Consider the following 18,008-nt stretch of genomic DNA (forward strand, 5'->3'; position numbering starts at 1 on the left):
TTTGTCCTCCCCCCATCCACAGGCTTTGCCTTTGTGTTGGTGAATGTGGGGATGCCAGGTCTCTCCCAGCCCCAGGAGTCCAACTGATCCTTGCTGAGGTGATACGCGACAGAGGGATGCAGGGATGCTGTACGCTTCACCTCTTCCCATCTCCGTCCCGTGGCAGGCTCCCCTGTCGAGCCGGAGATGCTCTTTTTGGCCAACCCATCTACTGAGCAGTAAGGCTTTGTAACGCTATGTTCTGCTCTCCAGTTCAGCCACTGGGAGCTGGGGGTTGCTCTGGCTGCAGTTGCAGACGATGCTCGTTAGGAACTGGAACTCTGCGGGCGCTTGAGCCTGCTGCTGGCGAGGCCGTTCGTGCGTGCCCGTCTGAGCAGCCTGGCGGAGCTGCAGCGTCTGACCACCAGCAGGTCCCACAGCCACCGGGGGAAGAGCTGCGTGCCAGGGACACCGATGCGCGGGGTGCTGGCACCACTGCTCTGGGTGGGAAGGCTTCCAAGCCCTTACCTAATCCTTCCTCCTCTCCCAGCCCTCTTATTCCTGAAGAAGAGTGAAGCAATGGAACCACAATGAAATTACCACAGTGAAATCGAGTTTTAGCTTGGAGTAAGACCCAGTCAGTGAGTGCACCTTCCCGAAGACCAAAACCCCATGAGTTCCAGATGCAGCAGGTCCCGCAGGGTGCCAGGGGCACGGCTGCACTCCTGATGGATCGGTGCGCCTCCCAGGGGGTGCAGGGATGCGGCTTGTAACGGGGTGCAGTTACATCCCTGCAGGGATATAACTCAAACAGGAGCGGATACAAGGGTGCCTCTTGGCAAAGGGGATGCCCCGGTGCACCTTGCAGAGCGAAGAGACACGGATCAAACTTTCGGGGGGTGGGGGGGGGTGGCACCTGGCAGGCGGAGCTGAACAGTGCAGGGGGTGCACAGGAGAAGCTGAGGGGGTCGCAAGCCGCACCCCACAGTGGTGGCTGCCGCCTGAAGGGCGCACAGATGAAGCTGTCGGGGGACGCAGCCCGCACGAAGGGGTCCGGCTCCCCGCGCCTCCGCCCCGTCCCTGCACCGGCCGCGCACAGCGCATGCCTCGGGCAGATGCCGGCCGGTTCCAACCGGGAGAGGCCGAAGCTTTTCGGGTCCTGCGAGGAGGAGGAGCCCGTCCTTCCTCCTCCCTGCGCATCCCCCCCCCAACCCCGTCTCTTCTCTCCGCCCCGCGCAGCGCCGTAGGCACAGAAGGAAAAGTTCCCGACCGGGGGAAGCTGATGCATGGGGAGAGGGATTTGTTCGGGTTGCTCCCTCATCCCGCAGTATTCCCAGGGCCGGAGCGCCACTTCGCACCCCGCGGTGAATGACTCACCACGGAGCGGCCCCCGCCGCAGCCCGCCGGGATGCGGTGCGGTGCAAGGGACGCCCGGTCCGGCCCCCCCAAACCCCGGCTCCGCGCCCCGCGCAGCGCTGCGCACCCGCACCGAGTGTTCCAGAAGCTGCCGGGTGCATGGTGCTTGCGCTGGATATAAATATATAGACACAGGCACACACCGGTGGGGACGGGCAGCCGCGCTGCCGCCCCCCGCGCCGTAGTAATTTGCAAGGGGCGGTGCGGGGATGGCGATAGAGATAAGGGATGGGGATGGAGACGGGGAAGAGGAGGGGCCGCGTCCCGCCCCCCCCGATCACATGTCGACCCCGGGCAGCCAATGCGGGGGGCGCTAGGACCCCGGGGACCCTCGGCCCCCCCCGCACTATAAATGTCTCTCCAAAATGCAGCGGAGTTCCTTTCTCCCGTCCCGCCCGGCCGCGCAGCTCCGCGCCCCGCGCAGCCGCTGCCCGGCGGGTCTCCGTCCTGCTCCGCGCCCGCTCCTTCCCCCTCCCCTTTTCCTTTTCTTTTGGTGATTTAATCGGTTTTAGTTAATTTTTTGCTATTCCCCCCTCCCCGTTCCCGTTTTTCTCCTCCGCCCCCTCCCCGCGGCCGGTTTGCATGCATTGTCTGTCTCCCAAGATGGTTTGTGAGACCAAGATTGTGGCGGAAGATCATGAATCAATCCCGGGATCTAAAAAAGACACGATCATTGTTTCCTCCTCCCAAATGTGGCCCTCTCTGGCGGGCTCCCCTTCCTCCCCTCCGCCAACCCTCAGCTCCCCAAAAGAGGATCCCAAGCGCGACAATGTCTATATCCGCGAATTCCATCCCTCCGAGCAGGAGGTGGTGCGCCGCATATTTTACGAGGGGATCATGGAGCGGATCCCCAACACGGCGTTCAGGGGGCTGAAGCAGCAGCCCCTCACCCAGCTGCTCTACGGACTGCTGGCCGGTGAGTACCTCATCCCTTTTGGGGGAGGGGGCCAAGGGGTTTTACCCCTCCGGGGTCTGCACGATGTGATCGGAGGGACGGCAGGAGCCGGGGGGGGGGGGGGGGGGGGGGGAACGGGGATACACGGAACTGCAGCCCCAGGCGCTGCGGCGGAGCGGCCTGGGGAGCGCCGCAGCATCGTGCGGAGCGGCCGCGGATCCGCAGCGCTGCGGCGGGAGGTGGGGGGGGGGGGCTGCGCCGCTGGGGATGCGCGACCCTGCGCGGGTTTGGGAAGCGGGGGAGCTGCCGCGTAAGTTGCGCGGGCCGAGGGTTGAGTCCTTCCTGTCATTCCAGGCCTGGGGAAAGGCGGGTGGGATGCGAGGAGGGGTGCGGTGGAGGGGAGCGGAGGCGGGGGGGGCCGCCGCGTTCCGGCGTTGCCTGGAGACGGCGGTGGCCGCCGGCGGAGCCCCCCACAGTGTGATGAGGGGGTGACCCTTGAAACAGGGCCGAACCGGGGGGGGGGTGTCACCTCCCAGAGCTGCATCCTCAAAACAGCGCCTGCAAGGTGACCCCCACCCCGCACATAACAGTGTGACCCGTGCTAATAATTAGCAATGATGTGTCCCCCCCACGCCGCCTCCCCGAGCAAGCTTTGGGCTGGTTTCTCCTGCCCTTGGTGGTTACAGGCAGGTTGCACTCTCATGCTTCAGCCTGGGGGGACGACAGGGCCCTGTGCTAGAGGGGTTCCCCACCCCCAAGAGCAAGCAGTTGGGGTGCAGGGGGACTCTGTGGGGGCAGGGGCAGTGCCGGGGGGAGCTGCCATCCCAGGGGGCATCCACAGAAGCCCCCGAGGTCTACGACAGCACGCCGGCATCGCGGCTGTGTGATGGAAATAGTACTGCCGCAGTGACACACACATGGCTGCGGAGCGGCGTGCCCGCAGCGTGGCTTTTCCATCCCGGCCGGGGAGAGCAGAGCGGGGCTTGGGGGCTCCCTGGTGTCCCCACCGTTGTCTCACTGGGGAGGCTTGGTGGGATATGCCGTGCTATAGTGGCGTCCTCCCCACTGGCTCTCTCCAGACACCCCATAAACTTCTCCGGGGTTATCTTGGTGTGTCCCTTAACACGATAATCTCGAGAGCCTGAATTGTGTGTGTACTGCAAATGTATGTTTTGTCTGTGCTTGTTTTCTTTTTGGTTTTTGATTTATTTTGTGTAATGAGTTTGTATTCCGAAATCAACACTAAATTCTCTTTTCTGACAGGTATCGTTTATTTCTCTTCCTTATCTCCATAGTAATATGCTTTGTTGTGACCAAGTCCTTCCTGCTGACCTGCTGCTTGCCCATCTTTCTGATGGGCATGAGGTACTACTTCAGTAGAAAAGTTATCCTGCACTATCTCGATTGTGCGCTGCATACAGACATGTCCGATATTGAGCAATATTACATGAAACCGCCAGGTGAGTACGAATTCCCAGAGGGAGCCTGCTCCCAGCCCTGCTCCTCCGGGAACATGGCTGCTCCCTGCTGCTGGTGCCTTTTCCTCCTGTCAGCAGCACTGAGCAAGCTCAAAAGTCGCCAGAATGCAGCTCTTTAGCCATATCAGACACACAGATACCTCTGCTTTTGGTTTGGGTTTTTTGGGTTGGTTTTTCCCCTTCTCCCTTCAAAGATGTCTAGTCATCCAAGGCAGCCTCCATCCACCCCGGAGCGCAGCGCTCCAGGGTCCCACAGCCTGTCTGTGGGGACCAGGATGTAGGTGCTGGGGGATGCTGGGGCTGGGTGATGTGGTTTATTTACCCCAGCCCCAGTCCGACCCAGTCTTTATATCCTGTGCTTGGTATTTCTTTGCCTCTCACACTTGGTATTAGCTCTGAGTGGGAGGAGGGGATGATGAAAGGCCTTTTAGCCAAAATGCATAGAGGAACCTATTTTAGTTATTGTTCCCATTTCCCTGTGTTATGCAAGAAGAACATGCCTTAAGTGTTCTGGAAGAGGCACAGATCAGGTATGTAAAGGGATGCTGCCTGGGTTTGATATAATACACGTTCACCCATTTATTAGATTTATGCATGTAATTAAAAGTGGAGTATCCACTGATAATATTTGGCTGTTCAGCTGTAAAAGAACGCTTACACAATGATTTTAAAAAGAAAAAGGCCCTTTAGAACTTGTCAGGTGCTGTTTCCCTTCTTGTAGGCACACATCCATGTTGAGGACAAGAGCAAGGGGATGACTGGGCAGTCGCTTGGGGTTTGAGGTTTGGTGGTCACATAGCACAAGCAGTGAGCTGGGAGAGCAAGGCAATGCCAATATCCTGGTTAGCTCCATCTTCTTGGGGTACCTACTCCGTCATTTTCCCATGTAACCATCTTTTCACTGTGTCATTGCTGTTCCCTGTGTGTGACTGACCTCATCCTGGGCACTTTTAGAGGATTCATGGGAATCAATACTATAGCCAAAAACTTCCCTTCACTTCTACAGTGTTCCTCCTGTAATGAAAATCCCTGAAGGCTAGATGTGCTTACTTTAGATTTCATTTCCCATCATAGTGCATATCTTGTACAGGTCTCCTCCCATCTTACACATGGGTTGTGTTTCATTTACAGTGCTTGTTCTTGGAAAAATTGATGTGTGACTTGTATTTAAAAACCTCCATTGAAGGTGGTGTTGCAAAAATGAAAGGTCTCCTAAGCAAAACATTTCCAAGCCTCTGAGGTTCAACAATGCATTATGCTGGATAATGTAGCAGGGGACTCCAGTGGAACAAGAACGTGTACTGTGGAGTCACTAGGTGTTTGAGCTGCATCACTGATTAGTGCTTAGGACTTGTGTGGTCACGATTCAGGGCATGGATCAAAGTGTTTCTATTTAAAATTATATATATATATATATGAATGCTATATATATATATATATAATAAAGGGTCTCAGAGGAAGAGCAATGCCCTCAATTTGTTTAGTGTCAGTAACATAATCTGGTTCAGCAGTGTTGCCAACACATCTTTGAAATGCTAGCATTGCTTTTATTTGGTACCTAAAAGGACTAATATCAATTTTAGAGCAAATGTGTGGGCTTTAATTTTTGACATAATTTAATTGTGTGTAATTAGGTTTCTGCCATGCCATAAAACACAGATTTATGGGGTTGGTGGTGCTTGTTTAAGGTTCTTGGTGTTAAGCAGGTTGTCTGAGTCATAATTAGATAAAAACCAAAGAGACTCTGGGGAAGAGAAGGGTGTCTGTGGGTTGGGACTGGCACTGCCAGTGATGTCTGTCCATGTGCCGTAAAGCCGTGTGGTGCTATTTGGTATAGGCATGAAGCCAGTGTTTTTCTCCTGTTGCATCCAAAAATACAGTTGCTGGTTTCTTCCCTGTAAGACAATGGTATAAATGCAGTTATCTTGGAACAGCCTGGAGTTTTGTGTGCTTCAGAGGCTGTCTGGCTTGCATTGTCCGGCTGAGTGTACGGAGACAGGCAGTGATGCGCCATATCGGCACTGCCCATCCTGCCCAAAGGACAGAAAGATGGCAATAAAACAACTTACAGCTCCAAGTTTGTCTTTATTTGTCTAGTTTACAAATTAGCACACAGGCAGAAACACATGCAATGGGAATGAGGAGGGCTCCTTGTCCTGTGTAATGCTTCAGCTCAGATATTAGTGAGAGCTTTCTCAATGAGGTGTTAGAGAAGAAATGGCCACAGTGAGGGTAATTTGATGTGGGAGCAGGGGCCCAGAGAGGCTGGAGATGGTCAGAGCTTGACTAGATGAGTTAAAACCCAACCTGATGTAACTGCATCCGAGCCTGGCTTTGGCTGGGAGCACAACAGGCAGCTGTTTGCTCCTTCTGGAGAATCCTTGTTTACCTGCTTGAATGTTGTTTTTCCAACATGGAAAATAGAGGAAGAAAGTGGGTTTTTTTGGGTGGCTTATGAATTCTTGTTTCTTAGGGTGATGAACACAAAGCTTAAACTGGGATGAGGTTTTAAGGTCTCAGATCTTGATGTTGGTTGTGGCTTTGCTGAGGTTTTGTTCTTACAATCTGTGGTACCTGGGTATAAAAACCTGTTTGCAGTGGGCTCCCTGTGGTATCCTGGGTTGGGTACCATTGTACAGAGCATCTATAACAAATAGCCCCTGGCAAGGCAGGCATGTACAGTGAGGGAGCACTTTAAGTATTAGAAAGGATCATTCTTGGTGGTTTTGCCAAAGCACCTGCTAAAACTGTGGCTTGGCTTTAAAACCAAACCAAAAAGACCTGATTTGCAAGGGATACTGCAAGCACCCAGCTTAATGCCGAGTGTTGAACAGTCCCATGGGTTACATCATATTACAGTGTTTCTGCAGCTTTCTGCTCCTCTGGCCTCCAAGTTATTGTTTTAAATTTCCTCCACTGGGCTTTGTATGAACTGAGAACTATGTGCTGACAGTGGTTCTGCACAACTACACCAGCCAAAATCTGTGTCTTTGTTTCCTCTTGCCCTCCTACACCTAAGCCAAGGGTCTGGCAGAACATTTAGGCCAGCTCTTGATTCTGAGCTTGTATGCAGCAGGGGTGACTTGAAATTGCTGTTGATTTGAAAGGTATTGCTTGTGTTGAGTCCTGTGCTGACGTCTTAAACCAGGAGGCTGAATGGTTCAAACATCTCCCTGAGCTCTCTGTAAACTTGCAGTTTTCCATTTAAAATAGCACTTATAGGGATTTTCCTTTTTGGGCACAGGAGCGGTGGAAAAGAAAGGAGTTGGATAATGGGCTTAATTGTCAACCAGAATAACTTGGGCTCTAGTAAACAGAGAAAAAAAGAAGGAATTAATTTTAAATAGAGCACTGCCTCTTGCATTTCTCTACGCAAATAAGAGAAGCACAGCTGGAGCTTCTTTTATGGTGTGATGAATTTGACGACTAATCAGTTCCACAGTGTCTCTTCAAGCTTCTGTCCCTGTTAGTTGTGTTGTGTATACATATACTGCAGTGGCTGGTGGTGTGTTGGAGAGATTCTTGTGAGGCTGAGGTCTCTGCTGGAGGGTGATGGAAACCAGGACTCCTTCCCTCCAATGTGAACCTGCTGCTCTGAAATGAGCAGAGACTGGGCTTTAGCTGTTGAACCAGCAGGGCTTTCTTTGTGGCTTGCAGTGTTATCTTTGCTGCCAGCTGTCCCAGCAGGGCCTGCTGAGGAGTGTGCACACGTGTTGGGTTCGTGCTTATGGGAGCTGGCCTTTCCCCATGGTTTTGGGCACTAGAGGTTAGCTGTGTGATTGCATTGCAATGCTCAGTGCTGCAGGGCAGGAGGGACAGGCAGCGCAGCTGGGCAACCTGGAGCGCTGTGGCTGCAGGACCTGGTGGAGTCTTGAGGGCATCTGCCTTGGGTAATGCAGCAGATGAAGCCCAAGTGTCCGCTGCAGGAAGTGTCAGGTCACATTAATCACAGCACGCTTAGAGCTGTGGTTTTCAGCAGTGCCTGCACATCAGCTCTTCCTCTTGGAGTGACAGGATGCCTCTGGTTGCCTTATGCTATGATTGGACATGCACCTCTGCTCTCCTGCCTCTATCCAGGGGTGAGCAGAGCCTCCCCATCCTGTTGCCTTTTGTTCCCCAGAACATGAGGGTGCAGATGAAGAGCCTGTGCTGAGATCCCAACCTCCCTGGGTGATGGGGCCTTAAGGATTCATAGCACCAGCTATGAATGGAAAAGACCTTTAAGATCATCAAGTCCAACTGTTGCCCCAGCACGGCCAAGTCCACCACTAACCCATGGCACTGGGAGGTGGCTATGGGGGGATGGCTCATTCGGGTTCAATTCCTGCTGCTCCTGGATGGCGCATTCCTCAGCTGAGCCCAAAGGATGTCCTGCCCTTCTTGGCAGAGGTTTTAGGATCACATCCTTCTGCCAGAAGGATACCAGTTGAGGTGGGGCCAGAGCTGGGTTGTGAGGAGGTGATTGCCTGTTTGCCGCTTGCTCTTTTTGAGGTGTTCCTGGCCTTCAGTGAGACCTTTATCTGTTTTTAATTATGCTTTTGGACCAGGCCATTTGCAGCAGGTTTGACACCAGAGGAGCTGAACTTAGTTTCCAGTTAACCCTGCTCACTGAGTGCCGAGCACTGGGGGCTATGGGATGCACAGCAGTGAGGTTTGGGGTGCAGGGAAAATACAGGGGCCACCTTGGGAGGAGGTCCTCAGCATGGGAGCTGTGGCTCCTCTGCCATGCCCAGACCCTTTGCAAGCCTGGGGGGTTTCTCCCCAAGACCGAGCCCAGTTTCTCCACATTCTGGGTAATGCTCAAGCTGCCAGATAAGCAGGAGCACCGCTGCCAAGCGATAACATTGTTTGGAAAGAATAGAGCAGCAAAGAAAGGGCTTGGTTACCTGAGGCCGGGAGAGGGCTCAGGGCTGCTGCTTCCCAGTGCAGGAATGTGTTTTTGGAGAGCCCAGCCCCGCTCGCGGTGCCCAGAGGCAGCTGGAATCCCAAGCATCCCTATCTTCAGCATTTCTTGCTGGCTTATGCAGTGCCCTGACCTCATGTATCTGCCAAACCCCTGCGCTCACCCGCGTGTATTGGGGTTTTTGTGCGTGCCTCTCCTCACACACGGTGTAGGGTGGTGAGAAGTTGGAGCCAGAAACCCCAGGGGAGGGGCTGTGTCCTTATCTCCACCTCGGTGTCTCCCAGCTCTGCTCCACACAACTGAGAACTGAGGTCAGGTCTCATCCTCAGGCAGTGCAGGGTCTCTCCCTTGAGCAGTTCAGGTGCTGATGTCTCTGCAATTCAGTGAAGGTGCTTCAAGGGCTGAGATCTTCATATGGGAGAGATCCTGCAGGGTTAGGGTTAGAGACTGTTGGCGTGTTTACAGTGGGAGGTATTCTGTCTGAAAGTATTTGAGGGGAATGGTCGGGGTACTGTGCTTACCAATGTTGCTTTTGAGTTTTGATTACTTAGCACTGGAGCTGCTGCCTGGTTTGGCATTTCTCATCTCCAGTGCAGTTTGTTGGGAAGCAATAGGAAAAACACCTCATGTTGCCAAATGTTAGGGATATGCTTTGTCCAGCATTAGTTTTATTTTGGTTTTATTTGAATTATGTAAAATGTCTTTAAAGTTAGGTTGCCTCTCCCAAAACCCACCTCCTCTGATACAGTAGTGTGCACTCCATCACTCCTGGCTGTCTTGCTTTGCTGCAGAGGAGCCTTGGCTTTTTGCATCTGGAGGCAGCCCCATGCTGCAAGTGCTTAGCAAGGGCACAGTGAGCACAGCACAACACTGCCAGTGCCAGCACCAGATCACACCATCCCTCCTACCCTCCATGCCGTGTTCCCAGAGCTGAGCAAGGGCTCTCCCCAGTGCCGGCAGCATGGGTGAGCTGAAGGCCACCCAACACTGTACCTGTGCGGGTAAGCTCTGGGTAGATCTGCAGGGGATAGAGCTGAGGTCTCCCACAGAATCACAGAATGGTTTGGGTTGGAAAGGACCTTAAGATCACCCAGTTCCACCCTGCTACCACAGGCAGGGACACCTCACACTAAACCATGTCACCCAAAGCTCTGTCCAGCCTGGCCTTGAGCACTGCTGGGGGTGGAGCATTCACCACTTCCTTGGGTAAGAAGTGCCAGAAGTGCTGAGCCATGAGGGTCAGTTCTGCTCAACCTCACTGAGTGCCTGCAGGGTCCTTCTGCCCACAAACTCTTTGTTATTCAGTGTTTTTTCCACATTTGGGGTTCAGGCAGTGCAGGGTAGAACAGCGGTGCTGTCAGCCAAGGGCTGGCATGTGGGAAAGCTGCAGCTGTCTGATGAGCGAGCAGCCTGTGGATTCAGGGCTATGTCATCCATGCACATGGTATGAGTGTGTTCATGGGCAAGCCACTGCAGCCTTCCCCCCTCCTATGTATTTATCCTTGGAGTAGGAACATATGCACAAACTCATTCCTCAACGTGCATAGGACAAAAATAGCTCTCCCACGAGTGCTGGCGCGGTCCCATGTCAAAATTAGATGAAAATAGATTTTATAGTAAATTTTGCAGAGCAATACTCATTTTTTCTCCACGCATTGAAAACTTCTCTCCAAAGGTAGTCCCTAATTGACATGACTGTCAGTTAGAGCAGCAGCATTTGAGTTGTATCCATCTGGGTGGGTACGATGCTTCTGAGCATAAGCTCTGCCTGCAGGTGTTTATAAACCCCAGTACGTGCAAGTGCTGTTCATTAATCTTCAATACAAGAAGTAATAAGTTGTGTAAATTGAACATCAGTAGTGTTACAGGCACAGTTAACTTCTCCAGACAAGCAAACACAAGCCATATGAACATGAAGGGGGCTGGAACATCAGGTGCTCTGGGGTTTTTTAAGGCTTTCAGTACCATTTTGAATGTTTTCTCTGCTTGTTGCAATTGGTTATAACTAAAAAGGATCTTTTCCACAAGTTTAAGTGCAAATTGATTACTCTTCTAAAGGGTTTTCAGTGGCTCCTCTTCCTTATTTCTCTTTCTTAGGAATGGCCAAGATGAGAAACCTGCTTAAGGTTTTCATAATTGCCTAAATTTAGGCTCCATGTCAGGTATGTAGCTTGTAGTAGGGGTTTTAAAAGTACAAGGCTTTGAGCCCCTCTTGACACTTGAGTTTTGGATGTGGGAACATGAACTGAAAAATCTTACTTCCAAGCACATTATTATATTTAGTATTACATTTAGCCTCTTAGGATTATCCTAGAGTGTCTGTGGTCAGGATGGTCCCTCCCAGCATGCACAACCAGGGGTCTTAATACTTCAGAAATCATCATTAGTCATTGCTCTCTACCTTAAGACCTCTAAATATATTGCAGAAGCAGCTTTTAGCTAAAACCCTCAATGCACAGCCTGATTTTCAAGACCAGACCTTCAGATCTGTCCAGACTTCAGAGTGGATTTCTGAAATGCCTTTTGTAAGCTTAAATCCTTATCCAGGCAGGTTATATTTAATTACCTGGGGTGGGAATGACTGGTGGGGCTTGAGGTGGCTGCAAGCCCTGGGTGGGCTCTGGAGGCTCTCAGTGTCATTTACTGGTGTATTGCAGAGCATAGAATCACAGAATAGCTTTTATTCTGGTCATGCAGTGCTGGGGATCTGTTATAAATCATCATATGCTTGATGCTGCTCCTTCCAGACTAAAGCAAATAGAGACTTAGTGTGTGTTGCTGGTGTCTGGTTCTGTGAGGAGCTAAGGGATGCACAGGTCTTTGTAGCTTTCTGCATCAGCAAAACAGGAGGTTCAAAGTGTATTTTTAGGGGTCTTCTTTTCCTTTCATATTTTTCCCCTTGTAGGAAGCTGAGGAATGGTTTCTTTCTCCTGTCAGGTGGCTGATGAAAGCGTTCTTCAAGGGAACCCAAGGAGAGCAGGGTGCCGTGCCTAGTTTACATTTGCAAATCTACTATTCTAACCCAAATAATAAGGTTGTTTGGTTGGTTTTTTAGCTTCTGGGGTTTTGGAATCACCAAGAAGCCTCATGCTTTTTATTAAGGATGCATCAACAATTAGTTCATAGTGGCCTGGTTGGAGCCAGGTACAAGCTGAGGTATCTGTTACAAATGGCTTTGAGCCATTCATTCAAGTCATCTATTGACCCCTTGGACCCCAGCAATCAATTCACTTTTTGTGCAAGCACCTAGGGTATCATTTGTTGTCTTCTATATCTGTTTGACGAGTGCTTCTTTCAAGAAGTGAAAACTGTTTCTTACAGTATAACTCTAAAATGTAGACCCAGGACTCCCATGGGTTTAGTGCCAAGCCATGATTCTGCATTAAAGTGGGAGTCCTGCGGGTGAAAGGAGGCTTTTCAAACCAGCAACCTGGAAATATGTATAACAGGAATATTTTTAAGTGCCTACATGAGATATTACTATTTAAAATTGGATTTGCAACAGTGTAAATGCTGATAGAAGAATACAAGGCATTAGTGGCACATTAACACGTGCTGCTTGAAATGATAACTTGCAGCTAATATTGGTCACTGAAAATTCGTGTGCTGCTTCTAGGATTTATCCAAGTGGCAAAACTGAAAAATGCAGGGGTTTATGAGAACAGGATTTTTCAGTTCAGGAACTGGAAAATGAAAGGGAAGATGGTTTTAATCCATATTAAGTTGATTTACTGCTCATTCTGTGCGTTTTCACCATGAAGAAGCAAAAACCTGTGTGTGGTGGTGAATGTAATACTTTTCTCAGCCTGAAACAAAGCTGTTGGTTCTGTTACAGGCTTCCTTAAGAAGCAAAGCTCAGACCCAAGTATATATTTAGGATAACTGATTATGGTAGAGCCTTGATAGGACATCCCCTGCCATCTGGGTAGGACCAAGCTGTGTGCTGGCAGAAAATCATAGAATTATTTGGGTTGGAAAGGACCTTAATATCATCCAGTTCCAACCCCTTGGATGGAACAGCATCCTTGGGGGGATGCTGTGCTGTGTGCAGGATTAGTGCCAGCCTGGCTTCTCTCTGCATCATCTTTCCCAGCGGAAGATATTGGTGAATTTAGGACTAATGTGTAAATTGTTTTGAATTCACAAACCTGCATTTTTAAGCTATTTGCCCAGATTTATCCTCGATCACTAGTAATAGCTATACAAGCTGCTCCCACTGTCTCTTGCCAATGTGCCTGAATCCTGACTTGGAAACCGAGGTGCAAGTTTGTTTGCTTTGTACGGTTGCAGCTCTTGGTCTCTGTGCTAAGGCTGCTAATTGAAATGAGGGTTGATGGACCAGCTGTCTGGCTGTGAATGGCTCCTCAGGGCACCTCCCAGACAACACTCATTTAAACAGCTATCAGATAATAACATCTATTGGGGGTCAATAGTAGTTCCTTGAGTTATTTCTTTCCCCTTTTATCCCCCTCTTTCTTCCCCTGCCACAGCAGTTCTCTATCCCACTTGTCCAGTTTTGTGTCAAACAGCAATATATGCTGGTTTTTACCCTTTGAATTCTGCTCAGCTCTCTTGTCCACCCCTGTGTTGAATCCTCTGGTGGGTTTGGTCTGGTTCTTGCTTCATTCATCACTTCTGGCATTTCCCAGCAGTGATGGTCCCACACCAGCATCCCTCTTTGTACCTCTCTGATCTTCCCCTTCCTCTTGTTATGCTTTTAAATCTCTGTTGCTTTGCTTAATCTCATTGTGTAAGTACTTTCATCTTCTCAGTTTGCCATTCAGATATTGTGCATGGGGAGCACAATGGAATAGAGCACAATATTTTCTTTTTGGTAGAGTACTCGGAATAACAAAGATGAGAAAATAAATAGAAGGCAGCAGCACGAGGATATTGTGTCTGCTGAGCTGAAGAGAGTGCGTCAGTGCAGTGCACAAGCCCACGTGTTGGTGGTGGTGGGGAGAGAACGTTCTGCCTAAAGGCAAATGAGCTGCAACAACTGCATTTCTTACACCTTCCTTAGAGCATCTGACCCACGTCACTCCTACATGTACCTGGACACAACTATTTGATCTTTTCAGCTATGACATTTTATTACAAACCCCATTCTTCCCATTTTAATAAGATACATAAAATCGTTGCTGCAGTCAGTACAGCAAAAAACCCCCACATTTCATTTGCTGAGATCAGGGCTTTTTGTTCTTTTTTTGGAGGTGCCAAATCTGTTCATCCTCCCTGGAACTAGATAACAGCATCAGAAGCACTGTGTAACACTTCCCGTGGGAATCCAGGGAAGACCTAAATCTGTAGTGATTTCAATGTAAAATAATGTCAAATAGCGGAACTGCAAAGAGAAGCTTTTGCAAATACCCTGGCTTGGAGCACCTGCCATTTGTAAGCAATTTTGGATGATGGTTGACTAGAGACAGAAGAACAAAAGCGTGGTAGATACATGGCTGCTGTCTGCTCAACAGCACCGAGCATCTTGGTGAAGTCCTCATTACTGGAATTACATCGCTGGTGGTGGGATTTGTTCAAGAGAGGAAGCAAGGAGTGGAGTTACTGGATGAAAGGGATGTTGATGAGAGATGCTTTAAAACTCCAAACTGCGTAAAAGGGGTATTTGTAAAACACCTTTTCAGTCTTTTGCTGCCTGTGAAGTCAATTTGATTCACTTAATGGCTGTGAAAATACACGTCTGGTGTGATTTCAGAGCCTGCAGATGTTTAGGGGATAGCATCAAGATGTGCCTCTTGGGCAGATTTTCATTCAGGAATAAGCCATGATCAGGTTTTACAGGGGGGTTTGTTGAGCCATCAGCAGTCTGTAAAGCATCAAAGTGCCCGCAAGGATTCTTGGAGTGGGAATGTTTTTCATGGATAACTCAAGCAGCTAAAGAGGATTTAAGTTAAATCAAAAAATAACCTAAAATCCCCCCAAAACCCCAACCAGCGCCCACACACACACACTGCATTGACACAGGCTGAGCTCTGGGACAGTTTGGCTTAAAGATTCACTGGACCATTTGCTTTAACGTAATCATAGGCTTAACTCCCTTGTCTTTTGTTGGGAGTTCAGCACAGGGGCACCCTTTGGTTATGGGTGCAAGTGCTCTTTTGACATTTACAGGAGACCTGTGACATAGAGAGCACATGCAGTGATGGAGTGAACCTTGTGTTTGCTGTGTGTGCTACCAGCTTCCTGCAATGGGAATTTAGGATGTTTTAGGGAAAACTGGTGCATCAGAAGGAGGAGTTGCAGCTGTGAATCTGCTTTTAGTTTACTTATTCTGCCCTGTTTTAGCATCAGTTATGGGAGTTTAGTGTTGTTTAGTGGTGCCTTTGTAGTGAGGGAGATCCAATGGATCCTGAAAATACTGCACTTCTATGTAGGTTTGCATCTCTCCTGGCTCTGGTTGCTGTAGGTGCTGTTCATGTTTGTAAGTTGATCCCCTTTACACAGATGTGTGGTGAATAAGCATGGAAGTGCCTGCTTTCACCAGCTCTGAGCAAACCTCATTCATTCCCCACGTGTCTTCCAATGGAATGAGACATAGCCCTTTACCTACTCACTCTGATTTAACTTGCAAACCTCTTCTAAATCTCTGGCTCCTGTGACTGGTTTTGGGGCTGGGGCTCAAAGGAACCCCACTCATGTGGATGTGGAGACTTAAGGTGGTGATGGTCATCAAAGGAGATGTGGGAATAAACAAATCAGGTTTTGTAGGGACATCAGGGCCACGGTAGTCTGGACACAGGGAAAAGGGTTGTCTTTTCTTCTTCTTTAATTTTTAATTGAATGTAGAGATCTATATAGATGTTATTCTCATCTTCTGTTAATGCATCATCCACACCAGGTTCATTGTCTGTGCCCAGCCTGGCAGGTACATTTATGTATCTAGAATTTTCTTACACTGCCACATTAAAGTCCTAGTTTCAATCTGGAGCTATGGAGTTCAGTAGAATTGTACCCAAGGCACATTGGCCTTCCTGTACTAGAGGAGGGATGAAGAAACACGTTGGCTTTAACAGCAGCGAACATCCAGGTGTGTGGTTTTTGTGTGCCATGGCAGTGCTCTGGCTTTACATGGGGCATTACCATGGGTTTGCTGAGAGTTAAAGGTTGATGTGTGGTGATGGAGGCTCACACTGCTTAGGACATCGTGCTGGGACTGCAGTGTGCTGGGTGTAAGGAGGCTTTGTAAAGGAAAGTTGTTAATTTACAGTGGGAGCCTGCAGTGGGATGGCCATGGGGAGGTGGACAGCACGGTGGGATGGGAACACAGCGGTACCCCCTGATTCTACTGGACCATTGGAATCACCACCCACACTATGAGTTGGTTGAGGGTTGGGTTGGAGATGTGGGATGGTGCCTGCAGCTGTCAGTGGGTCTGGTTCAGCCCCACAGCAGTGCAATGAAGCTGTTCAGCGTCTGGTCCTATGTGATCAAATGAGTGCCTCCTTCCCTGCTCTTCTAGAAGAGGATGGGCTGGTTGGTGTTGTGTAGGGTAAAAGTTACTGATGGAGGAAGACCTCTGGTGTTTGAGGGAGTGTTTGAGGGGTTAAAAGCACTTAGGGAATACCTGAAAGGTTTGCTTACAGAGAGTTTTGCTAGTTATTTATTCACTTATTTATAAGGGTTTGGAGTTGCATTTGCTATAAAACAAAGCCTTAGCCTTATCACTACCTCTAGCCATGGATGTCAGAAGTGCATGGCAAACCCCCTTTCCAAGGAAAAGGCTTTGTTTCTCGGCATGCTGCATGTGGAAATCGCTTTTATTTTTCCCATTACCTTCTATGCCAGGATGTGTCTGCAGGAATGCTGTGCTACCTCAATGGCAGCAGGGCAAGGAGGCTGTGGGTTTGGCTGCTTGACCTAAGCCTGATCGTCCTTACCAGCTTTGTTATCATTTCAGATCTCCTGTTCAGTCCTTACCCAGAGGTTAGGGGAATGGGTTTGGCCCCTTGCTTGGGTGACTCATACTAACAGGTCAGACAGGATTGGTCCCACACTTCTCAGTGTGATTGAGCTGTGCTCCAGTGCCACCATCACTCTTTGCTTCTTGAGCTCTTTCCAGGCCCTTACAATGGATTTGGGGGGCTTATCTTCGTGTGGCAGATGGTGACTATTCACATGCTGTGATATGATGGGGTGGGTTGGTCCCAGCTGATCACAGCTAGCATCCTTGTTGGGTGCCTGAGCTCTGGGAAGGGTATATGTGCAGCAGCCTTCCAAGTTGCTGTGATAGGAATAGGAATATTTATGGCTTGCAATAGACTTGAGGTGATTAAGCCACGTACATCTGACTTCAGCCTGTAGTTTGTTCCAAATACATGCCTGAACCTTTTCTTCTTTTCTGATGTCTTCCTTCCACACTAAATAGTGAATTCTTCACTGTGATTTCAGGGAAAATATAACTCCCTGTGACTGTTGTTTCTCTCCTGTAGATTATTCATACAATGGGAAGTTAGAGGTTGGGGAGGTTTAATTCACTGTGTTAGCAGCAAGGTAGGATTCTTGTGAAACCCAAGTCATCTGCAGAAAGAAAAGCTTTGAGCACAACAGAGTTGTGTTTATTGGTGTTAGGAGACAACCATGGTAGCTCCTCTTTGGCACATTTGCAGTGTTTGGTGAAATGCAGTCCCTTGTCCCTCGGTTCCTGGCATGCCCCAGTAAGGAGCACAGAGGAGCTGCCCTGGGGTCAGAGACTTTCCTGGTCAGTGTTTCTGCACTATAAATGCTGTTCATTGCTACTCATCGTTGTTGCTCATTGACTGCTGTAGTATCAGTCCTCATTCAGAGGCTTCTGAGGGCAGAGGGAATGTGCTAAGGGTGGAAAGACCCCATGTTCAGAAGCACTGAAGCATGCTGTACAGCATATTTTAGCTGAATACATTCATCCTCTACACAACCTGCAATTGTATGTTGTGCCTTGCCCTTTTCACTCACTTCTCTACTTTACAGACATAGATCTGGGTGGTTTTGCAGAAGCAGTCAGCATCTGCACCAGCACCATCCCATGATTTGGGGTTATATGCTGGTTACCTGACAGGCATTCCTATTCCCAGCTCTGCTGCCCTTGATGTCCTAAAAGTAATGTAAGCAATGTAGTCCTGTTGTGGGTGTGCTTTGTGTGGGGTTTTCTTCTCTTGTTGTTTGTCAGGGTTTATTTGTGTTTCATGTTTAAATATATAAATGTTTCTAGTGTCTCCCTTTTCAGTGTAGGTAAGTGCCCTGGCTGTAATGTAGGGCACCTTTCAGCCTTTTTTATGGCTCTGATTTAAAGAGATTGCACACATAAATGAGTTATTCTGTCCTAATGTGTTGTTACACCATA

The 18,008-nt window shown here is 49.4% G+C and overlaps 1 protein-coding gene across 1 annotated transcript in view; it reads left to right on the forward strand.

Moving 5' to 3' along the window:
- Positions 1-1,387: 1,387 nt before the first annotated feature.
- The window catches only part of NAT8L (N-acetyltransferase 8 like), a 28,016-nt gene continuing 11,395 nt past the window's right edge, over positions 1,388-18,008 (forward strand). Inside the window, 5 exon segments of the mRNA XM_034064784.1 lie at positions 1,388-1,392; positions 1,531-1,741; positions 1,743-1,889; positions 1,891-2,311; positions 3,586-3,750. Of these exon segments, the coding sequence (XP_033920675.1) occupies positions 1,388-1,392; positions 1,531-1,741; positions 1,743-1,889; positions 1,891-2,311; positions 3,586-3,750 (949 nt within the window).

Source organism: Melopsittacus undulatus, chromosome 7 (assembly GCF_012275295.1).
Source record: "Melopsittacus undulatus isolate bMelUnd1 chromosome 7, bMelUnd1.mat.Z, whole genome shotgun sequence".
Classification (NCBI taxonomy): domain Eukaryota; kingdom Metazoa; phylum Chordata; class Aves; order Psittaciformes; family Psittaculidae; genus Melopsittacus; species Melopsittacus undulatus.